The sequence below is a fragment of the Patella vulgata genome, chromosome 2 (genome assembly GCF_932274485.2).
Source record: "Patella vulgata chromosome 2, xgPatVulg1.2, whole genome shotgun sequence".
Classification (NCBI taxonomy): Eukaryota; Metazoa; Mollusca; class Gastropoda; family Patellidae; genus Patella; species Patella vulgata.
Window position 1 is genome coordinate 29,582,025 of NC_065880.2, and position 26,684 is coordinate 29,608,708.

The 26,684-nt window shown below is 35.0% G+C and overlaps 1 protein-coding gene across 1 annotated transcript; it reads right to left on the reverse strand.

Moving 5' to 3' along the window:
• Positions 1 to 160: 160 nt before the first annotated feature.
• Positions 161 to 26,377, reverse strand: LOC126809609 (filamin-A). Its single transcript, XM_050534264.1, has 13 exons — positions 26,273 to 26,377; positions 14,488 to 14,614; positions 8,113 to 8,241; positions 7,545 to 7,718; positions 7,171 to 7,329; positions 4,470 to 4,673; positions 4,112 to 4,264; positions 3,198 to 3,326; positions 2,823 to 2,987; positions 2,128 to 2,229; positions 1,775 to 1,912; positions 1,062 to 1,192; positions 161 to 457 (listed from the first exon to the last, which is right to left on the reverse strand). The coding sequence occupies exons 2-13, from the start codon at positions 14,606 to 14,608 to the stop codon at positions 161 to 163; spliced, it is 1,902 nt and encodes a 633-aa protein (XP_050390221.1). The 5' UTR covers positions 14,609 to 14,614; positions 26,273 to 26,377.
• Positions 26,378 to 26,684: the final 307 nt, after the last annotated feature.

The following is a 26,684-nucleotide window of genomic DNA, read 5'->3' on the forward strand; positions in this document are numbered from 1 at the left end:
GATTTTACCTATTAGTAACTACATCTTAGAAGAATGGACTAGTTTTCGGAAACATAGTTTTAATCCGCAGGTGTCTTTGATATAATCTTTTCTAATTTGCTGAAGTGGAGAAATTAGAAAATATCACCATGGAGCAGACGTTAAAGTAAAATGTATTTCTTTACTTACTGCATTTTCCTGTTTCAAGACCATTTCCGGTCGCTATAATAAGGGCAGGATCGGCACCACTTTGACCAACCATTATAGCAAACGGACTGTCTGGGATGTGAGCATCGTTCAATCTAATATCTATGTAGTGGACACCGTTTTCCTTGGGTATAAAACGCACGGCATAGCAGCCTTTGTCCATTTCTTGAATAAAACAATCCTCATGTCCACCGGTTGGTGATCTGATAGTGGCGTGAATAGTTCCACTAGCTCCATTCAGGTTGACAGAGAAGGTGGTTGGTTTATCAATCTGTAAGAACACATTCATTAAAATTCAACCATCAGGTTTGAAGTATAAACTACCAACATAATGCTTATCATCGAACTCTTTAAGACATTCACCTAATAAGCACCTACACCAAGTTTCAACATCATTTAGAAGCACGCATAGTTATTGTGTATCAAAAAGTGTGACGCGCAGACAGGCCGACGGACCGACTCACGGACGGACTGATGTTAATAGTCCCTTGCGTTCTTCGTTAGATGGGCGACAAACAGGGTTCTGGATATGGACAGGGTCATGATTCACGCAAGACTTAAAATTACATGAAGCATGTAGTGAAAGCTAACGGTAGGATCCCTACCGCCAGAGTTAACATTCAGGTATAATATATGTTCATATATACAGTACGACCAAATTATTCCACAAATAAATGAGAAATGTTAACCGGTAGGCTATAATGGGCCTACCCCATTGCGATATTCCAGAAGACTCATTCAAAGCATTTAACTGCTGGGAACAAAACCAACTGAATTAAGCAAAAATGACGTGATAAGAAATCAAATTGGAAAGTTCAAATGATGTTTAATAAGCCTTCTATAAAGTAAAAAGGAGATACATTCAGATAACTTACCTGTAACCCTCTATCTTTAAGTGAATGAACGGACACAGATTTAGCCTCTCCACTATCTGGTGCAACGTTTAGAATAAATGGTGATCCGGGGATATGCTGGTCATCAAACTTGATATGGATACCATATTTACCTTAATAAATTTAAATGACATTTACCAATATTTTTCTTTTTTATCACCAAACGTTACATTTTATACGTTGAAAGAGTAACTTCATTATTCGGCATTAAAAATTTAACTCGAAACGTTATGAAGATGAACAAACCACCACTCGTTTCTACCTAAAGTCTGGCTGTATTTGAACTGTTGTTGAGCGGGGATTTTTAAGTATCTAATCTATATAGATTTTACATTTAAAATAAAAAATATCATACTGTGTCAATAGAGCACAAGGGGTCTCTAGCAACATCCGCAGATAGTAGAAACTGAGTGACAAGGGGGAGGAGTGACCTCCTCAGATCGCAGGAAAGAATATATAGGTGACCTGAAGAACTTCCTCGATCGCGGGAAGGAGAGAAAAGGAGAGATTAAGTTCTTGGCCCCAGCCCCCCCCCCCCCATCCCCGTCTCGTTTGATCGCAAGGAATGAAGAAACAATGGACTGAAGAACTCATTTGATCGCAAGAAGGAGAAAAAAAGAGATTACGTTTATGATTGTTAGAAAGCATTGGTTTATATGTTGTTAAAGTGAAATTACATTTTTACTAAATATTACCTGGACTTTTACAGCTGTACGAACAACCAAGTGAACCATTCGGTCGGTCTTCTAGTGTTATAACAGATTTAGATGAACCTTCTATGGATATAGACAGATTACCTGGTCCAGCCTCACGGGTATAAATATTGAAGTCATCTAGAATACAATGAAAACCAACATTAGTAAATGCAGAATAATAGTACATAGGTGCTGCTCAACAAGTAAATGCTCTCCAAACTGTTTAGTTGTTCTTAATGAATCTGAAACACCATTCCTTGCTGCAGTAATGAGATAACACAGAGCAAATAAAACTATCTTACTTGAGATGAGACAACATTTAATCAAATTTGGAATAAATAAAACTATCTTACTTGCGGTGCCAACTTCTCCACGTTCTAGACCAGGACCTCCAGCTTGTACTTTATGGGCACCACCCTGGCTTAAATGTCCAACAGAATACGGGAATGGACTACCTACAAATTTGAACGAAAATCATACAAATCCAGACAACAACAAATGATTACTTCATATGAAAGTTCCGATATATTCCTTAAAATTCAGGGAATCAATACATGTACAATTATTGTCATCATCGAGTTAAGCATCATCAACACAATACCACCTTATTCCTCCACCTGCAAGAACTTTCATTGGAACCAATTAATGCAAACCGTTTTCAATTTATGCTCACCAAAAATGAGAGGGAATATTGCATGAGACCACATAGGCCTACGTTGCGTAAATGCAGAAGAACCGCACCCATGGTAAACAAACCTGCGGACAAGACTACTCACATATGGCATTGTAAGTAATAAACAATAAAATTACCATAGAATCAAGTGAACGGACTTGGGCTTGCCGCGAGCGTTGTATATAATCCCGGACTTGCACGGATGCAGGGTTTATTATCAAGCTCCCACAAATCTTACTATTCTAGTGGGCATCTTCGGATGTATCCAGGAGAACGTTTAGCCATTGTTTCAACTTCATTATTCAATATTAAAAGGTCTCAATGGTTGGTATAGTTTAGCCATTGTTTCAAGATCTAAATGGTTGGTATAGTTACCTGCAACATGCACACCCTTGTGTTTGACACTCAAGATATGCGTTCCTTCAATATCAGGCTTAAAATGAATCAAATAATGGAAATCGTCCTCATCTACTACATCACATAGTTCAGTTTGTCCATCAGGGTTGGTGATTGAAGCCTCCATATCAAAGGGGTTGGTACCTAAATGAGAGGCAATTGATATCATTAGTATATTAAGCACCCCACGAATAGTGCCCCATAAGGCTTAACATAGCAGGGGTTATATTCCTTGGTGTTTTTATAGCGTTCAATATCATTCAAAACCGGCTAAATTCATCTAATAGTTTTCACCCGCCCCCAACCCCAACTTTTCTTAAATGTTTTATCATATATTGAAATAAAATAAGTTACCAGGTATCTTGAGGATGAAGGTACATTGTTTGCCAGGAGAAGATGCTTCAGCAGCTTCCATTTGCTTCTGAACTGTTTCACGAATACGACCAGATGGATTACCCTTGACGTCCAATAAAAATGGACTGCCTGTTGATAAATATTTCATGTCGATTAGTATTAATTAGTAGCAAAACACGATATGGTTAATGAATTCATTTAAGCTCAAAGTTTCAAACCTTTACACTCAAACATTATGAACATCTTCAGAACTTCGGATGATTATGCATTATACCCCTTATGATGTAACCGAATTGAAGCTTTACAATGTTATGTTGTAGATTTAAGATCTCCGTGGCTCTAGCTTAACAAAACACAAGAATAAGCAACAAACAAGAAAGGATATTGTAAGCATTTGTGATTCTATGTGATTGGAGAAACCTAAATATACTTTAAACATACATTATGCAAGAACTATATCTGTCTATTGCAGGTCTTTCTTTAGGCCTGAAATGTTATCTAAATTATCAATTAGAAATTAATTAACTTATTCAGACCATAATCAACCCTCGACACCATCGTTAGCCTGCGATATTTAGTGGATCTGAATACATTTGGTGATGGATAATTAAAAGTAAAAGTGGATAATCGAGACTTGGTTTATTGTGGCACCAAAGTTAGTAAAGACGTTCGGGGCTAGCCTAATATTGAATCGCTAATATTTCGATTCAGAGGAAAGCAATTTGACTGAAATTTACAGCATATTTGATTTCATTATCTATTTTTTTAACTATTATACCGAAAACTGTCAGCTCTTTATCTAATCTTACCTAATGCCCCTTTAAGTAGCTTGGCTTTTAAACAAGCTGAATCAAATTTTGTGCAATACAAAGTTTGTTCTAAAAGATAATCATAATAAACATTCGATGTCCTACCTGGTATATGCTCATCAGCGAATCTGATATTAAGGATGTATATTCCCGGTTCATGAGGAGCATACTGAATAGTATATTTCCTGTCATTAACTTCAATACAATCAATCTCCGAACGATGACCACCTTCAATGGCTACACTAAGACCACCATAACCTATAATACAGTTTAGATTATAATTACATTATTATAAATTAGCAGATCACCTGGGTTATTTTGACCTCACAAAGTATCAGTTGAACCAAAGTGGTAAAAGTATTTGATAGTACAAACGAATAGGATTTCAGCTTTCATTGGATAAAACTTAATATATTTCCTTGTGAGTACCACTGTTAAGAATTAAAATCAGAATCGTACTTACCAGCGTTAGATGTGTCAATTTCAAGTGTATTTGGCGAGTTAGCACTAGCATCAGTCACAGCACCAGTAACATGGACTTTTGCAGCATGACCCAATTCTTTATCACCTACATCAATAGTATAAGGACTGCCCTTGATTGGCTTTTCGTCATGATATATGTTGACTTTGTATGCTCCTTTCTTCTTAGGGTTGAACGAGGCAATACCTAATATAAACAAATTAATGTTGTTATGTGAAAAAAGAACCGGTAAAAACTAGACCTTAAAAAGTACAAAAATTAGTAGATCCTAATCTTGAAAACTCTTTTATTACAACAGAACCGGCAAACAGAGTCATATACAAAATTCTGCACATAGAGAATTATTTACTTTGAGAATAGATCTCTGCCTCGAATGACCACCATAATATTAATATACTATTATGTAATGCGGCTCTGATCCGTTTTATATCTTTCATACACAAAGACTAAATAAACATCTTCAATTGCATTAAATGAAAGCGCAATAAAAACTTCCGAATATTCTCGAAGTATACTTTTATTAGTGTTTTCGACCAAAATCGACCATGCAGTGAATTAAAATGTCGGTCAATAAGTTTCGTGTCTCTTTTCAAGCAGAGCTTATTGTAGATGGCCAGACTCTCTTTATACATGGCTCTGCTAGCAACTATTGTGCTCACAGCTTTATATATGGTTGGCTACCAATTATTACTTAAAGGTCGTGGAACTGCCTTTAATTCTTTATGAGTCAAAGAAAGGTAGGACTTTATTAGCAATTATGCGGCAGCTATCTAGGAAGTTGAGCCCCATATCACTACATTTATTTAATTCCAATTCAAATAAACATCTTGTATTACGAACAAATGACTAATGTTCAAATTTACAGAAATTGAGTTTGATAAAAAATGATATCAATATCTTTTATTAATTCCCATTCCTTCAAAAGTGCGCCATTGGAAGATTGTTTGAGTCAGTCAAGTATTTCACCTTAATTAAAGTACTTGATTCAAGTAGAAGTTTTTACAGCTGTTACAGATTCAATGAACATAATTATCGTTCCTGATATGGGCGTTTCTATTACATTTCTGTCTAATCATCACAGGGTCTACGACTCTATATTATGCTACTTTATTCAGCATGTGTTTCTAATCACCAATTACTAATTACGTTCATAGAGACGTAAATATATTACGGTTAAGTGGTTCTGATTCCCTGGGATTTCTTACCGTTTTGTCTCCCTCCCTTAGCTCTGCTCTGAAGTTATTTAAGAAGATGCCAACTTTCTGTTGTCTCAATTTTGCTAAAACACGCAGGTTTATAAAATGTTCACCATGATTTTAATATAATGCCAGGTTGTAACTGACGTGAAAAATATCTAAATAAGACCTGTGTAAGAACTGGGATATAACGTCTTGGCAACACACAATAGCTCTTCATTAGTCCCGTCTTCATTCTTGTACATGCACGACAACCGTGTACATAAAACCCCGTGTTTCATCCCATCCGAACGACAGGACCCAGTTCCTTGCCAGCTTCCCACCCCCACGCCCTGCACTACCCACAAGGGGATATTCCGGTGAAGCGCCTTACTCACTAAACCAGCGCGGCCCCCGTATGTAAAGCAAGCTGGTGTTCAACATACCCCACGACTAGTTCAGATAAACAGATCCATGTTGTTTCTAGTTTCGAAAACAGCCACAGCATGGTAGCAGGTAATTGCGTGTTTAATATTTGTTTTAAATTTATGAAGATTTTAATGCACTCTGATAGATAACCTTAAACAAGTACATTTGCTGAGATAGATAATTTCAGCAGGGATAAGAAAATAAATAATGGATGTATCTCTAGGTTTTATCTTCCTAACACGTGCTGTTAATATCACCATCGTTTTATGTATGTAAACACGTCTTGCTGTAGAAGACATGTTAATGAATTAAACTTTTAATAAATTTTATGTTAAAAGCGCAGTAGCAATCTTTAAACGTCATTTAATGGATTTTGACTCAAGTTGCGTTATTGGTCAGCTTACCCTAGTATTAAATCATATTTATAAATGGCATTCTGGTTTTTTCCACTGAGATGCCACCGAATACCGGAGTTATTACTATATAATGATTTGTTATAGAAACAGGGTCATTAAAGTCACTATTCTGTTATTTAATACATGTTATGTATATGTATTTAAATCGGTTCATATGTGTTCTATGATCTTGAGGTGATATACTAATGCAACATGAAATGGGGGGTAGTAACTAAGCTCGTTCCACAATCCCAGTATACGGAAGCCAATACATACCCCCCGCTCCTTCTTTCCTTCGCGTCAGCGGTGTGCGAAAGCGAAGCAAAGAAGCAGTGACAAATGGTCCTAATCTTGCCTTTGCCTCAATACGAATTCAAGAAACAACCATTGCGAAACCTACAAGTCGAGTCACTTCTGAGCTTCGCCTTGTTCATTTCTTGCCTTCTTGGCTTCGCGCTGTTAACTTGTGATCCGACAGGGGAGCTACCCGGATCTCCAGGTTAGTGAACTAGTGCCATATTCACCGAGAAACCGTAACATAGTTACCGTAGCATATATTATTGCAGTTGAGAGTACATTTTGGCCTTATGGCAAGTTTTCTAGTTTTGATGAACATAAGCTAACACTCATGGATATATCAAAACCAGTACAGCACGTACACCATATCATACAAATGTCGCTTACCCAATTCACCATCACCAAGTTTCTTCAAGATGATTGGTTCTACAGTACCGTCAGGTAATTTCATACTTCCTGACAGATTAACAGAATTGGCTTCTACAATCTTCAAATTGTATTCACTGCTGTTACCCAGTGATAACTGAGAACGTTTTCTGCCTTCACCTATTTTTTAAAAAAAATCAAAATATTTGAATATATTAACTTTCAATAAAGAATGGTGTTTCAAGTGAATCACTCGCGTATATGTTCCCTCCTTTATGATATTCCTTTTTAATAAATGAACATCATTACGAGAAGCTTTCTTAAAGATTTCTAATATATGGCCTTTTTTTAAAAAAATAAAATACCCATTTGTTATTCTTATACGTTCTTCTTACCTGATACTTTAGCGGTGAAAGGCGATCCTTTGATATGTTTGCCATTATATTTAATATTTAAACTGTAGGCACCAGGGGTCATAGGTCGGAAGCTAAAGTTAATGGAACCATCGGGGTTATCTTTCCTTGATAAATCTACTTTACCAGGTCCATCAATATTTACGGTCAGGTCCTCTAAAATAAAAGTAAGTTAGTGTTTAGATCAAAGCGAAGCTCAGTAGTACACGTCACAACTCGATGCATCTGAACAACTGAGGTCATTAAGCAAAAGGTCTTTGATGTAATTGATACACCTTAAATATTTTTAATCCATTTGTCTCCCCACGTTATGACCATTTCGTCCAATACAGTCAAGGAAAATGATCAGATAACATCATTTATTTTAAATAATTATATGTTAGACTGTATAGAGTATGATGTCATCGCGGCCATCTTGGAATTGCAATGTCATACTCGTTTCCGTCGAAATGTGTCAATCAATGTGCAATTGTCCAGGGAACAAGCATGCTAAGTTTCATGTCGATGGTACATGAAAAAACCCAACAAAAATAGATATCATGGAACTTACTGGAATGGCCTTGTATGGCGACAACTGTAAAATCAACACTTTCTCCACTTTGACCTCCAACTAAACCTTTACCAAAGGCTGTTACATATCCACCACCCACAGAATCAACTACACATTGGAACGGGCTACCTGAAAATAATATATTTTCATAGTGTTGCATTATTTTATCAGAATAATTCGTCTTAAAGCAATTTAGTTTTAAACAGGAGTTAAAACTCCTAAGAATTATGGCATATGGAATGACATGAATGGTGTTTGCCAATTCGTACCTTACACGACCATTATGCGTAGAGATGCAGATAAAATTGTGAAGCGGTTTCAGACTGTTTACTTTACTGTTCAGGGAAATAGTACCTTTAAACCCCTACTTGGTAACCGAGATTACAATTATAGCGGAATGCGGACATCACCATCAGGCGCGGATCCGGGGGAGGGGGGGCTGTGGCCGACCCCCCGGCCCCAATGAGCCTGTTCATTACTGTTCAGACCAGCACCTGCAGCCAGCAATGGGATTCCCAGATTTATTTTAGTTTCTGCTCAATGAAGCCGCGACGAAGACTCTGGGGACTGCACCAAACCACTAATGCATGCGGCAATCTGATGATAAACCTTTGCTCCAATGTATGCCCCCCCCCACTCGACAAAATCCTGGATCCGGGCCTGACCACAGAATACTGTCATGATTTATTACATGGTAAACATGGCTAGGTGTATAAACCTTAGACATGATTCCATTGTGATCGTTAATTGCTATTTTATCATTTTGTAGTTAACTACGGTAGTAATTAATTTTCATTACTTCTAAGGATTTATTTTATTGTTATTTTCCCTGTTATTGGGACTGTTTGTTGTACTCTATCGGGTATATTATTTTGTAGACCAAAGAAAACACTTGATGATCAAAAATTAGAACCCAGCTTCATCATCAGTATGTATAACTAATTCCATACTCTCTTTAACACTTGTCAGTTGAAACTAAGGTCAGTTTTTCCAAGTACCAACTTAATATTGATTATTTATTGGTTGGTATTTAGCTTAGCTAAACGGTATGGATGAACAACTGGGTTTGCGATTTTTCTAAATCCACGCTGTCCCTCCATATACCTATACGTAGTAATGAATGTCATTCACGAGGTGGTGTATGCGTATTTATATAAGGATTCACATAATTAATTCGTTTTCTGATAAAAACATACTACCGGGTACTCTTGAAGAAAATGTTTTAATAAGTACAATAATGGCCCATTATTTATTTTTTCATGACAACATTTTGGCTATTGTAATTTCTTGTATATCAGCTATGGTGCCAACAATAATATAGTACGGTGTAATCAAAATACATTCATTAACGGAAAGATCACTAAGATATCAAAGAACGTATCGTATCATGATCATCTATGGCATCCAATAATGCCAAAAATATCGAAACACCCAAGGCCATTATCATTTTACTGTGCTTATTTTGTAGAACTGGAAATGGATTCCTATCAGCTGTATTAGTCTCCGGCCAAATTACCTGGAAGTTTTGTATTTGCCAACCCACTATACACAAAAGGCAATGGCTACGATGGCACATATGGGTTCATCGATAAGCAAATCATAATCTGCTGGATTTTCTTTTGATAAGACGGTAACATTGTGAACATTTGGATTAGATTTGGTGTGCAAGAGAATTGTTGTCACGCTGTTCGGTTGGTAGTGAATTTCTTTATGATCAGAATGAAAACTAACTTTTCCTATTTGATAATTTATTCATTGCAATGACCCAGTAATACAATGTTGGTATATTCATGATAGTCCGAACGTCACTGATTATTGCATTAGTGCGACTTTATGATGATAGCTCCAAAACATGTCACTGGTTTGACGTTCAAATCTTGGCATACTAAGTCGTTATATGTAAATCGCTGTTTATTGTCGTTTTTTTTTTAACTGGATAGGTTGGACTACTGGATTGTAGCATAACCATGACCGCTGTTCGAGGGAAGCGTTTGAATGGTTCATGACAATCATGCCGTTTATCATGAAAGATAAAAGTTAGTCTGGATGAATATATATGAATTCCTTAACTATTGGAAATCTGTCAGATTATCGAATTGAGCTTTAGTTAGCATCATGAACATACATGGACATGTGCAGATAAGTGGGTCTTGAAATGGTTGGTAAATGATTTGCTGTTATATAGTTTATTTTGTGTTTATACAATAACTCGACATGGCTTTAAATAATATTGTTGCGTTTAATCAGAAAACAGCACATGTTGAGATAATGTCTCACTGAAACCAACAGCCCCGATAAAAAAAAACTGCGTAAATAACCTAAAAAATGTGCGAAAAGAAGATAATTTGGCTAGTTATATTCGATATAACAGTTACTAAGGACGCCATCACAGCCATCTGATCAAAGATTGGAAGTCTGTAAATAGATCCTACTTATCCTTTCAATATTCATTAGAACAATGAACGACAACTTAGACCCAACAAACGTTTGCATATCGTTTTGTATGCGAATTCAAACACGCGTTGTTGATCCGACTATATTTAAAAGGGCGTGTTTATTATTATTATTATATTTTATATTATTCATATTTAAATTTATTCTCACGTGATGCATCATGTTTAAATTAACATTACATAATAATATGCTTGTTTGTCAGTTGATTGACAAGGGAACAGTGTCGATTAAAAAGGTTGTATTATTACAGTAAAAATTAATAAACATAATTCCATGCCGAATCAGGTTCCTTGCGTGCGTTGAATCGCTGGCTTACATGTGTGGAATAACTAAATACAGGAAACCAAAACTTAATGATGAGTATCACATCTGTGTATCTGATACTAATTTCATATAAGCCTGGGGTCGAATCCATGACTCGGTGACCTACAGGGGACTCGATAGACCGCTTGGCCACCTAATCCCGTTAATTAAGAAGATATTTAGATACAACATTTATGTCTTACAGCCAAACGCATTAAAAGTAGGCATTTATAGGTGAACAAAACAATGTGATCTGATACATGCAGAAATACCAAAAACATCGTAAGCTATGTGAGCATGTTAACTTTAACAGTTGTTTGTCATTAATTTTACCATTGGAAGTAAAAATAGCCCATCGGCCAAGGTATTTGAATCTGTAAAATATGCGATAAGGTGTTCATTTTCTGCTAGATTCTTTTAATATTGCTTTTGGTGATTATTTCAGAACAGCGAGGGTATCAACGCAAAGATACGGCAAACAATGATAGCTCTGTAAGCTATTCATGATACTCAGCTGAATGAGATCCTCAACACAGCTTTATAGATAACAATCATTAGCAAATTTAATAATGCTATAAGTTGAATGAGGTTTTCTGAAATGAATAAGTATAATATATTCTGAATTCTGACCATATAGATAATTTAAAGCAAGAATGGTCGAACGCGTTTGCTTTAAATAATAAGATCTGGCAATGAGTAAAGTGTGAGAAATAGGGTTAAACATCCACTCGACAAAAAACTTTGTCATTTCGGAACGAACATATGATTCAGTTTTATTTCAATAATTCGCTTGCGCATAGGGGTCTTTAACTGCGGACAGGCGACCCTACCTATTGCTGTACATAGATTGTATTAGAAATTCATGGTATTATTAGAAAAGAAATGAAATGGGGTTTAACGTTCTACTGTCATTGTATTAGAAACAATATTCGGGAATTTTATAGTCCCAACAAATAATAATCAGTTACGGATTTTGAAATAAGAGACCCCTCAACAATTTGATATTGTGTTTGCTAAGTCCATTATAAAACTTTAAATAAACCCTACTGTTTGTAAATCAAAACATTTCAGTGCTACCTGGCATTACTAACCAGATTCTAACGACCAAATAAAAAAAGTCTATAAAACTAATCTTTTAGCAAAATAAACACGTGAATTTATAAGAAACAAAACTTGCGTCTGGCAAAGACATCAAACTAATTGATAGTCTTTTAGACGGGGAAAAATCTGGCCTATACAACTTCGTTTCATTTCATTTCCCCCAATCATTTTGTTTACTGGAAAGAGAAATCGACAAGACAGGTACATGCCACGGATGTTAAAGGTGTTAAAGGAAATGTTTCGCCTTCCCAGGTCACATTCAGAGAACATATGTTGCCAGGCAAGAAAATATCGTCCATAGCTGTGCATTTTTAGGCAATTGAAAGCAAAATCTATTTTCTGTATTAACGATTTTACACGATGCTATGACATAATCAAGAGCAAAAACTCTCTATGTAATTATCAGAAATTGTTGTATTTGTTAGTGATTGCAATAACTAAAACAAATAACATAATATAAATTTAAAGTAGATCAGATGATTACATACAATCTAAAATAAACATACCGCCCAATGTAACGGTATATATGGTCAAATCGAATCACCCGAAAATACCTCTTAAATTTGAGGTGATTATTTTCTTACGAATCACTCCAAAAATGCCTCTTTAAATTTGTTGCGAATATTTTCTTATGAATCACTCGAAAATAAATCTTTAAATTTGTTGTAATTATTTTTTTATGAATCACCTATTATCTACATGATAAATCTATATACTGTACAGACGGAGAATGTTTGCCATGAAAATATTAACTCACGTTTACTGCTTATCATTTACGAAAACAAGAGACAGGCGTGCGTTAAGTTAGGATTGTTGCCAAAGAAGATTATTAGATAATATGGGTGAAACTCTGAATTTCTGAGAAGGCTGTTTCGCTAGGATTAGAAAAATTGCGTCGTATTAAAGATACATTAGGCAAGAGCTAAATCTGTCTATTGCAGGTATTTTCTCTGGATTCAAATGATGTTATATTAATTATTATTTAGACATATATATGTACAAAATCAACTCTCTGGTTGCCTAGATATTGAATGGATTAGAACATCAGCGTCATTTAATAATCTGACATAATGCATCTTTAAGCAATGTAATAGTAAAATAATGAACTGTTTAGATATAAGAGAACTTCAGTAACTCGATCAGTGATAAATTAGACTGTTAAAATGCAGATAAAAAAATAAATTAATAACAACTTAAATGTCAAAATTTGGATTATGAAAATTTGGCACTTAAAAGATTGTGTAAAGAGTCTTATCTTTCCGTAATTAAACGAACATGTTTGTGATTATGATGTACCATTCGGCCACCCAACCCATGGTTGCGTTAAAGCACGCAATTATCAGTTTAATTTTTTTTTGATAATACAGTCATAAAACGGGTTTCTTTCCAAGCAGTAATTAGTTTGTTCTAATGTGTCAATGTCTGAAACCAACACGAATCATTGCAATGAATAAAATAGATTGACATGAGATAAAACAAGCCACCTGTAGGACTCATGTCCCCCATCTTAATCCCAGCACAATGGCACTTGCACATTTATCTTTTTATAAAGCATCGAGCAATCAAATGGGTTATTACTCTGGTTAATCCCGAAAGAAAATAAGAATAATAATTAATTCGTAACTCAATTGTTACAATTCGTAGATGATTCTTTCTTTTCGTACCTTTATCATAATACTCCCCGAATTCAATATCTTACGCGCCAAACGTAGTGTATTCGTAACTGAATTTGGCATATCCGTTAACAATTCGACATATTCGTATACAATTCGTAACCCATTTGTAACTCAATCGCTACATTCGGCATGTTTTTGTCTCAATTGCCTACAAATTGTCGTAACTCATTGATAAACTATTCGTAAATGCTTGGTAGCTACTGTCGATTCTCAACGATTTTTTTTCTGTCGAATCGCTACGAATTTCGATTTATTTCGATTCGGCACTATTCGGGGGCGATTTGTAGCATTCATTCGTAACCAACGCGACACTGGGGCATTTATTTAGCCGAGAAAATCACAGCTGATTCGTAGTTAATTTGGAATATTTTGAGCCGGTTTTAAGGATTTTATGGAGCCACGAATGACCACGAATGTAAAAAAATCGAATAGGAAGCTGTTACAGATGATACGAAATGATTATGACGGGTTTACGATACATCTATACATTCCGAAAGTTGTTGACAAACAAAAACGTTCGTGGTCGAGCTACAAGCTACTACGAACAATACGAATGTTTAAGAACCGAAAAAGAATCATTCACGAACTTCAGGAACCGTCTACGATTTATCTACGAATCGGAAAAAGTTTGGATTCGTGACATTAGGGGTCCACGTGAAAGCCAGGATAAGCAAAAAAAGCTCATCATCGGTTTGAGTCAAGACATTCACATAACAAATTTCTACTGCACGTTTCAACATTCTGCTTCAATTAGAAGCAGTATTGTCTCTAGAAACAGATACAGATCTTAAAAATGAGGTCATATAAGACTCCCATAAATTGGAATTTTCTTAAATCCTACCATTTACAGCTGCTCCATTATGTTCCATTAACACTTCATGTCTTCCAACCTCTTTAGGTTGGTACTGTACTGTGATTGTTCCATCACTATTATCTCGTATGTGCGGACCGCTCGACGACATCTTGTTCTGAAAAAAATAGATTAGACATTTTTCAGACGTAATCATAAATGTGTTACATTAAAGCATTATGTTATTTAAAATCTTAAAAAATAAAACTTTCCGACATTAAAGATTAACCTGGTCATTTGTTTATATGAAATTGAATACGACTAGCAGGATCAAGTTTACACTACTTTACAAAACATATTCGTCACTATACGTTAGAAATAATAACACACGCCGCCAAATTCCCTTTTTAAAATATATATTTTTATTATGTATGTTTTAACAAAACTATGAACACTTTATACTTTATTTGGGCGTTTATTGAGCAAATCAAAATTTAACCCACGTAATGTATTTTGCCGTTTTTATAGTAACTTCTAGGTGGTCGTTTACTGGGGGTGGGGGAGGGGGTGCGGGCATAAACACCTTAAACAAATTGCAAATCAAAAAGCATCTAGTCTTAAGGATGGTCAAAAACACCAAGGTCTCGTGTATAATTGACAGCATGTACTTTATTGCATAAACACCTTAAACAAATTGCAAATCAAAAAGCATCTAGTCTTAAGGATGGTCAAAAACACCGAGGTCTCGTGTATAATTGACAGCATGTACTTTATTGCATAAAAAACCTTACAAGGTTATGTGCATATATGAATAAAAAGAATATAAGTATACAAATGAAACAAACAAACACATGTATATAATTATACAGAAATACAAAACGTACAAAGGCATGAACAAATGGTATATAAAAGCTCCTAAACATTTTAAAATTTCTACATTTTATAAATTATTGATCCGCTGACAGTTTGCAGTTGAAACAAAGTTAGGTCGTAGTGCCGCTGTCAGATCAACATTTTCCATCTTCCTCAGCCCGGTTGGCGCAAAAACGTACGACGTTAATTCCTATTTCATTTCACATCGTCATTGATCTCAGTGGCTTAAGAAAAAGAGGTAAAGTGACGGAAAGCAATGAGTGTTTGTACCCTCTCTCAAATGGGCAAATTTCCCTCATCGCACACTGTATGGCGTATGCCCGTCTTCATTAGCCCAGTTCGGAGCAGAACAGTAGGACGTTAAACCCCATTTCTTTTTATTTCATTTCATCTCTCTAATGGAAACAAACCACGTGGTTTCAGTACGGTTTTTAACGCAATAATTATATCACAACAAATCATGTTCCGCACAACCCAAAATTTTATCCGTCGGGGGAAGAAACCACCACCCCCATCTCCATCGATATAAATATTGGGTTTTTGTGCCGCCAATGGATCTTGTTCCTCATTCAAAATCATACCCCTGCCACAGCAACACGGTTGAACTTTGCGAGCGGCCTTTATTATAATAATATTTCGCAAATTACCTGTATCTGCATATATTTTACTTACAATAAAAACTAAACATACAAACAATGTTTAACCATGTTTCTTATAAATACCACATACACATATGGTTATGTTTACGTTATCAGGATGTCAAACATAAACTTCTATAATACACTCTGTGTAGATACAGAACATCTCGCTTATCCTACACTTACTTAACGACAGATAAATACCATCTTGGGTCTTCAGGTTTATTGAGATTTTCTTTTACAACTCGATATGTTGTCTGATATATGTCAAACTGAACATTAACAACAAGCGCATTTCTGTAGAAGATATGAAATGAATTAAAGAAATTTGTCAAGATCAAATTATTCTTATATACATGACATACCGATCTCAAAATGATTTAATGTAGTTGTTTTTACAGTAAGCCATATCATAATTTATTGAATGGATAATTGTATTGCACTTTCTCTAAATATACCCAACACACTACCCCACCCAATCCCGACCAACCCCCACAGCCTTAATGTTTGTAGGAAACAAACAGTATTATTATATTATGTTATAAATTGACGTGTAATTATAAAACAAATAACCAAACTGAACTATTGTTTCTCTTACACGATAAGGTAATATGACATACATACACAAACAGACTCACGCTTATTAAATGGGCATTTTTAAATAATTCTTCCAAATTCTTTCATGTACAGATTATGTTTAGTATAAATTCTCACTGGTGCCAATAAACAGCAGATAGTTAAAGTATCAACTACATGTATGTCTCAAAGAAAAATCAAATGATGGATGGTTATAGGGTTCATTAGTCGTTTATCAGCTGGTTACAAGAAACAACCAAGAAAGTTATTAAAGGAGGCAAGTCTCTCAGTATCATCCACTGTCTTCGACATTACAAACACGACTTATTAGTCAATGGTCAATTTAAATCAACATTGATATTGTTATCTTACCGAGAAAAGGTGGGCCTCTGATATACAAAATTTAAGACAAAATCAAAATTTCAAAATTGGTACACGAATCATGTGCTAAAATGCTTTCGAGTGCTGTCTGTAACGAGGCTACATATATTCCACAGGAGAATGCTTCCGGTTTAGACTGGAATAACGCCATTCAATTTGGACCCTTCGTGTATTTTGCCGAACATAACTGATTAGAAATTACAGTAAAAACAGTTTATATACAGTCATATTACATTTCTAGGTGTCAAAGAATAGAGAATTAACTCCTTTAACCTATTACAAAAGATATATTGCATAGAAAAGTAACCATGGCTGTAGTTTTTGTATTGACGACTGTAAGTTCAGAAGGAATGTAACCCAGGAAAAGACAATCTATTTTGTTCATACAGCTTTTTATACAGATTGTGAAAGGGTGGTGGGTCTGGTAAAAAAAACCATCTAGTCGTTCGGAAGGTTTCCCTGCGCACTAGTTTACATGCACGCAAATAAACACCTGAGAATTGAAATTCGATGGAGATTAGGCAGAATCATCGGCGGTTTCCGGGCAAACTTTTCTTCATAGCTCACTTTATGGCGTATAGGTTTTGCGCCACAATAACTCTGAATTGTTTATTAAAGCTCTATGTAGCATACATCGGCATTTTACAACTGTTGCAACGAGAAGCAAAAGATCTGAAATCTAAGTCTATTAATTGTGGAATGTAAATTGGTGGCAAAGAAAGTTTGAGGAAGCTTGAGGCTACTGTATGAATGATTGGAATCTGTAAATATGAACGTTAAGTTACACCAATTTGCTGACACGATGTTTATTTCTTTTCAAATTGTACGATGTACAAATTAGCTCAAATTTCTAAACGTTATCAATAAAGGTAATAACATTATCTAATTGGAAAGTTATTGATAACACTTTGAGTTATTTTATAAGCACGTTATTAATAAATTATTAATTATTTTATTGGTTAAAGGTATATTAATATAATATTCAATAGGTTCTACTTAATATATAGTCTACACATGTTTTAATTTATTGGCACTGCTGGAGGTTACACCCACTCTTATAAGTAGTTATTTAATCGCAATAGTTCTTTCCATCAATTTGTTATAACTGATGCACAGAGTCATTCTTAAAAGTTTTATCAACTTTTCATTTAGTATATTAATGAAATATTTTTGATTCGAAAATAAATTCATTTGACTTAAGCTGATCACAGACTGTAAAGGTTGGGTATATGAAATAGATGATTTTTTGACAGATAGTAGTATACTACTTCAGATAATTCTCCGATTCCTTTATTTCTTTCACTGTCGCTTCAGTATAACCAGCAATATCTTTAATGATTTGGTATTCGCTAACTTTAGTTCAAGTATGGAATGGGTTTAACTTGTCATATTGCATTATTCCTGACTTTATACAGAACAAAAAAACTGATTATGAAATAGTTTCATCTTTATGTGATTAACAAATAATTTGTTCTAATACACACAGTACGTCGTAAGCCCTTCTTCATTAGTCCATTCGGTGCAGAAAAATAGGACTAATAAATCCCATTTCATTTCTGGCAATTGAGAACCAGCATGGACAAACCTCGAAGGTTCTTCTCGGTCCATGCCGATATTCGAACCTGTAACTACCGTGACCTCACTATTGCATATTAACTGAAACATTTTAGTAAAGGTATGTTAGTCCTAAATAATAATGACAAGATCGTGAACATATGTTTCTTGGAAGAATGTATTTGCAACGTGTATCCTTAACGCCTACAATTTTCTTACACAAGAAATAGGGAGCGGTAGGAAATTGTTTTAAAAATTACTTTTTATCTAAACATACTTGATACTGCAGGTGAAGTGCGTGGAAGTATGAAGCCATTTGGCAAGCGGAACTAATTCATTCTTTCACATGTAGGTTCAGTATCAAATTTCATCAGGTATTTAAATTAAATTAAACCTGCTACAAATTAAGGGTAGACACTATGATATATAGCACGTAGATGGTGAGATTGGAGAATGATGTAACATATTCCTAAACAGATACGTAAATGTCGAGACTGACCTCTAATCTACGTAAATTCTAGTTATCTCATGAAACGATACTAATTTCATCGCATTTTTGTCTTTTCATCATAGACTGGATCATGGGAGTAGAAATCATCGGTCTTACGTACTTATCACCGACAAGAGCATTTTTTTTTGTCAGTAGCCCAAACTATTGCAAAAGGTGACAGACAGGGACAGATTTGTTAAAGATATTTAATTCATTTCATAACAATGTTGAAAAAAAGTATGGATAATTTAAATTTGGACAAAAAACGACGACCATACTTAATCACTGACAAGAACGGACACGAGAGATTCTTTTTTTTTTGGTCATTTTCACTTATCCATAATCATTTTCAATTTTATTTTGTCGATTTCACTTATCTATAATTATTTTCAATTTCTTTTAGGAATTATTTAAATTTTCGATATGATGTGTAGAAGATGCATATCTATACCATATATTTCCTTGTCGGTCAGGGGGTTGGATGGCAGAATGGTTAGCGTTGTATCATCAGGTCAACTGGCATTGTTTCGGTTCCCAGGTTCAACCTCGTGGATTTTCTCCGGGTCCTGCAGTTTCCAACCACTGCTATAGACCCCTACGCGCAAGCGAATTATTTAAATAAAATTGAACCATTTAGTCTCGACATGACGTAGTTTGTGTCGAGTGGACGTTAAACCCCATTTCTTTCTCTCTCTTGTCCTTGTCGGTCACTTCTTAACAATAAAACACCCCTGTCTGTCAAAGCCGGTGATACGTAGTAAGGCCGAAAATCACGGTGTTTATTGATTTCCCACTCTCTTGGGTGGGGTGGGCGGGGGGCATCCGATACCGACACGTGTAATACAATATGATCGATTCTAAAGTTCTGTTAATAGGGTTTCGCACTGCGTAGCTTGTGTGAACAACTATTGTTTCTAGTTTTTAATGTTTTATCATTTACGCTAAAGTGAGTTCTAAAAACATCTTTAAGAAGTTTGTGTACAATTGATCTGACCTTTTAACCATTCGCAGTGACTACAATAAGACTACAAAGATGACAAGAATAACTAAATAAGATGTAGTAAGATCACCATGCTTGATGAACCGAGATGAAATATAGGTCACATTCTAATTATATTGCTTGGTTCATTCTTAATTGGTAACACCTCATCCCAGCATTTCTCTATCAGGTTTTGGTATTTTTACACAAAACCGAAACTGTTTATGTTTTGTTAGGCGATACACATATCTTCATATAGGTTTCAGAACACATACATCACTGACGGAAACATTCGGGTAATGGATGAATTGCTTTAGAATTCTTAGTAGAGCATTAAATGAGGAAGGCCATTTTGCACATGGTAACACTTATCACACTGCAGGCTCCCCTACCTAATCGTGTGATGTTCATATTTTCATTCGGTTTAATATTGAATAAAAATATGTCGTTCTCAACATGGTCGGATATATCTACTTGTGGATCCTAGGCCAAACTGCTGGTATACAATGGAAAAAACGAGGTTATACGCTGGCTCGCTGCGTGACAAATTAGATTCAGTGGACCCCTAGTTACTCATGGGGCCTAGGTCAATGGCCTACTGTGTCTATTGGTAAATCCGGATCTGGTTCTAAAGGATTAATGTTCTAATGTTCTGCTCAGACTGGGCTAATGAAGACGATGGTTCTAAAGAAATGCCCTGTGACATATTGGATTCCACGTGTCGTATCCATCATGTACTGTTGAATGTTGAACGATAGTTACGCCGCTCTTTATTACAATTGATTTAGATGTTGAATTTTTGAAAAGGACATTTTGAGACTAAATACGGTTATTTTTTATAAGGTTACTTGTCGAATGCCCACTCTTCATTTTATTCCAACTGTCAAGGGTGTTTTTTACAAGCATGCGGTTGAGTACACGGGTTGATCGGTTGAATTTTGGATGAGTAAGTGGAAGTCGGTCGATGTATCTTCTAGTTTGCTTTTGAACTTAATTTATGAACACAAAATGTCTTTATCTGAGCATCAACTGAATCACCCAGTAATAGATGATAGCCTATCCATCTATCTAAATTTACCTAAATCTACACTTTCATTTCACTCAAATCAAAGAGATCATTGAATATATGTATTCGCAGCGAACTTAAATTGCCTGCAGGAATCTATTTCTCTAACATGTAGTAATTTTTAGGATAAAAGCCGACCATGCTTCCGGTTACCGCCCGTTGATTAGCAATTGAAATGCAAATTTACTGAAATCAAAAGACGGTTAGATCTGTATATATGTATTCGCAGCTTATTTAAATTGCTCCAGAAATATATTTATGTAATATCTGGTCCCGCGTTCACTTAAATTAAGAATTTACTCAAAACTGTTCGCCTTATTTAAACTGAAATATAGCCTTTTATAAAACTGTTGTCGTTTTAATGTATCAAATACATCAATCATCCATAAGAAACTATATGCTAATCTTTGTGTTTCTGGATATTTCTTATAAACAGTGATTGAAAGTTGAGTTAATTCTTAACTAAACCCTGATAAATGCTTTGTGAAACCGGGGCCAGGTGATGTTTATGATAAAAAACAGACAAGAGGTGGCAGATGCCAATTTTACTTTATACACAGTTTCATTAACATATATCTACTACCGGTTACCACAGGCTGATTAAAGATTGAAATACAAATTCTGTCTGAAGTTTTTTTTTTTACACATAATTCATCTGTAACTATTTGAATAAAAACATTGTTGGAATTCCAGACATTTATCCTAAACATAATATTAGACAAATTCCTTTGTCGTTTTTGGCAATGTTATAATTTATATAAATCTGTTTATAACAGTCTGCTTTCTTATTAACTCACTTTAAACCATTATCGGTTACTTTGGAAGATAAAAAATACTGTCTAATTATTTATTCAGGGGCATTAAAAACAGTATCGAATTTTGATATTCTGAAACCGTGGGTGGCTTGGTTATTTATTGGTTTATGATGTTTAAGTTAAAATTTCATATGATGGCGATAAATATTTCTATTTTAATTTCTTTCTTTCAGTCTTAATGTATGTATTCATTCATTAAAACACGTACACCTTAATATCTTAGCTTTGTTACTACTAGGAATCCTTAGTCTTTTTCAAGCATTGGTGTAGTGACGTTTCGACTATCATTCTCAAGCAATGGTCGTTTCAACTAAGATTCTCTTGTCTGTGTCACGCAATGATGTATCGACGTTTCGATTAGGGCTCTAATACTTCTCAATCAATGCCGTACCGTCGTTTGGACTAGGATTCTACAGTCTTTATGACGCACCTGTCTAGCAACCTTTTGACTAGGATTCTCTAGTCCTTATCAAGCAATGGTGTCGCGACTTGATAACTAGGACTATTCAGTCTTTATCAAGCAATAAGGTCGCGAGGTTTCGATTAGGATTCTCGAATCTTTTCCAAGCAATGACTAGATAATCCTAGCCGAAACGTCGCTCAGTACCAAACAGTAAAAGTAATCCATAGAACTGTGTACTATGTAGAGACGCTGAATTAATTTAAAGTAATATTTTGATAGGAGTGTTTCCGGAATAAATGTTTTAAGCTAAAATTTGAAATCTGGAAATATATGTTTAGGGGGTTCGGTGGCGAATGGTCTAACGCGCGCGCTTTACATCAAAAGGTCTACAGTTTAGATGGTTTATCTGTTCCACAAATAGATGACCCTATTGACCATACATGATTAATGGTTGTATCTTTATATTATCATTATATATTGCTGAACATTATCTAGTCATTAAACAAAGGTGCAAATCTCTTTATGTATTAAACTAATAAACATACCTACCAAAACATACTGACCAGAACACCTCTACTATACTAATAAACAAACCTACTAAAACATACTGACCAGAATAGCCCTACCATACTAATAAACAAACCTACTAAAACATACTGACCAGAATAGCCCTTCCATACTAATAAACACACCTACTAAAACATACTGATAATAACAAACATACATACTATACATCGATTGAGTCCCATAGATGTTCTAAGCACTTATGTATGTAATTTAATAAATTTGTATTTTTTCAAAATATTATTAATTATTATTAATTAGACAAAGTAGGTAACAATAAGAAAAGACAAAACAACGAAAAACGATTGAAAAGTTCTTAATTAATTTTTATTAAATATTTTTAATTTGTCATCTAACAAAGCAGATTTTTCATTTGATTTCCCACTGCCATTAATATGCAACTAATGCAATACATGGTACCTCGATTTTTCGTTCCATCTGAACGACTAGCCTGATTTCCTTGCAAGACCTTTAGTAAAACTGTACAGATACCACAATGCTTGAAATGAAATTGAAAAGAATAAAAAAGGTATAAGATAGAACTATTTAATTCCTGAACGCAACAATTCAGTTAATTATGAAGAACCTGAATGGATATGGCAATGAACTGGTTAAAGAGTTCAATGTGTTAGTTTTACTTAGAACGTGTCTGTGATAACAGTTTTAGTCAGGTATGCTGTTTCATTACTCAAGCATGTTACCGTCAGTTATTAGCCATCGACTTCTGGTACGATAAACTTACCGCCGACACAACATATCAAATATCTGATTTGATGGTGCCATATATAGATAAGTCATTTAGCAGTGTATATTAGCTCTTAGTAACCCGACATACATACACACATAGATACATACATAGCCTACATGTCACTGACAGTGGGCTCATTGTGAGTGCTGACATGGTAACAATGATAATGTTGGCATTATGTCAACAAAAAACCCCTCATTGTTTCATTTAAAGGAACATAAACGTCTTTATTTACACGAAAAGGGTCATCTGATTAGGAGTAAACGGAAGTCAATCTGTTAACCACTTTTAGCTTAGTGTCTTAACTGTCGACGGTTAAAGCATTAACTATTGAAAGCAAAATCGATATATACAAGCGTAAAAATTAGTAGAAAGGTGTCCATCTTGCAAAACAAATAAACATAGTAAATTGACGAGATCGAAACTTCAGTTTTTAAAAACAACACCAAAGACTTTCTGCCCGCTTAGGAATAATTGTTATTCTTTACGATAAATGAAAATAGAAGAATTATTCCGGTGTCCATGGGGCTACGTTGACGGAAGACGGAACCCACAACTCACCACATCTCATAATAACGTCCGATAAGGAATCCCCCAATCTATTTCGATGAAATTATGGATCTTTTCATGAAGACATGAACTTCATTATGAACAGAAGCTTAGTCAGAGATTAAGAAATAAGTCTATCTCCCATAGGGGAGTCGCGGAGGTTCAGTGAGTAAGACGTTGGCTCGCTAACCTAGAATTCCCATGTTCGATCCCTGCGCTGTCCGAGAAAGTCCATGGGGATTTTCCCGCGTAGTTCCCACTTGTCAGTGGTGTAAGACGGAGGGCCTGGCAAACGACAACGTATAGTCGTTCGGATGAGACGGAAAACTAAAGTCCTGTGTACAAATTGACATGCACATAAAACAACCCTTGAAAGTTGAAATTCCTAATAAAAGTAGGCCGTGGCGCTGCTGTCCTGGCAAAAAATTCCCCTCTTAGCACACAGCACGGCGTTTACCCTTCCTCATTAGCCCTGTTGGTTCAGACAAGTAGGATTTTAAACCACATTTCATTTATCTCCCATAATGTTAACAACCGTGAGAAATACCCATCTCTAAAATTATTTTAACCCCAAAGCTCCGCAAATTAGTACTTTATATCTCCTAGGACCCCACTAGTTTCAGATTGGCCATACCATTGATTTATTACAAAGCAGCAGAGTGTCTTGCATCATATATTTTTGGGGGTTGAGTCATGACGATTGAGGGTAAAGGTTGAAAGTGCAGTCCATTATCTAAGTTTGTTTCTCAATTTAAGAACCCAGTCGGAACAGAACAGTAGGACGTTAAACCCCCTTTATTCCACTCATTCATTCTAAAGGGCAGACAGCTAGCTTATTTTGATGAATATCAGAATGAAGACGTTTATGTTTAACTTGGCGTATTATATTTTATTTTTTTAATTTATTTATCTACCGTAAACATAAAGGCACTTTCACTTTATCTACTTTAAACTATATATATACACGCCAGCAGGATAAAAAAAATACAAAACAACAAAAACATTTTTTGCCACAGCGTGGGGGTGATATGGTATGTTTTTTTCTAAAACAGATATTTTCAGATCTGATGAAAACAACAAGGTCGGTTTTTTTTTTCAAATAAAAAAAAAAAGTCTCTGATGCTCATGTGCTCTATAGCAAATGACGTCAATGGCTTATGAAACGAAACAGGTTTGGAGTGTTTATTCAAAGACCGACAGAAAATATTAACATAAAACAAATAGTAAAATGGTTGGATAGAATTGAATAAATTCAATATTAAACGTGTTTATTCAGAAGTTGTTTACGAATCATTCGAAGCGAAAACAAGCCAAATTGATGTGAGGCATTTTGAAATAAGAAAGCCATTAAGCGCACCTGTATGGTATTTATCTATATTTCAACAACTGCTGGTGAGATTTATAGTTATAATTAGTAACTCACACTCAGAATATTAACACTCAAAACTTAATGAACTTTCTCTGAACCCGTTTGGGAACTTCAGGAATGTCTTTAAGGAAGGAAGGAGGGGTTTAATATATTTTACTCCATAAAGCACTAAAATGTAATTCATATTATGATTCCCATGACAATTACTGGAGTCTTTTTGGGGGGAACCAAGCACGGCTTAAATCTTCAAATTATCAAGAAAATATACATGCGTACATCATCTAAATTTTAATCAAATGTCCGGGGTAGACATATGCATTACATAAATGTGTCCCCAACAGAACAATCAGAAATTGCTAGTTAAAGTTCTCTAAAGTCATTTGCCGCTTATTATATTTGTCCATCATAATTCTGTTTTAAGTATTCATCTGAAATGCAATTCTGAAGAAGTTTCGAACGCCCCGAAAACGCTGAATGTAGTGGGGTTTTTTTTACCTAGAATTTGACCATAATTAATAATTCGAATGAATTATTCCTAAGACACAGATAATTCGTGGAATAATACCAGTTGGATTAAGCGCAATCCTTTTTATTTTTTAAAACCAGATAGATAACTAAAACAATTTATTTGTTCGCTAAAGTCACTATTTGTTTCTTTGTATATCTTTTGGAAGAAAACTGTAAGAGAAGATATGTATATCTAAAACAAAATTTGAATAAAATAATTGAAAATTAAATGAATTTTATGTAAATCCAACACAGACAGGAAATAAGTTTTGATAGAAGCAATACTAAGACCTGGCCAAAGAAAGCGAAAATAACAGAACCTACCTTCTGGAAAACAACTTCCTACAAAATAATGAAAAGCCTTCTCACTCCAAGACTTAAATCCGTCGTCTGTTCAAACTGTCAGAACTTTCGGCTGCCAACCTTGAGCTAAAAATAGTAACTATTAAGAATAAATGGAAGGTACCGTGCTTTGCTTAATTACTAACATATTCCAGCCAGAGGTTGTAACTCTACCTGCTGAGAGACCAAACTTAATTAGATATTGCACTGATAAAATACTCTTTGGGATGCTTGTTCTTCTATTAAAATATCGTAATTGATTTTGACTTCTTTTCTTTTTTTTTTAAATGTAATACTTATTCAAATATTTTGTACCTAGCTTTAAATTTCCGTCAAGTGGAGACGAGAAGTATAATAATTTATTCTATTAGAATATCGTAATTGATTTTGATAG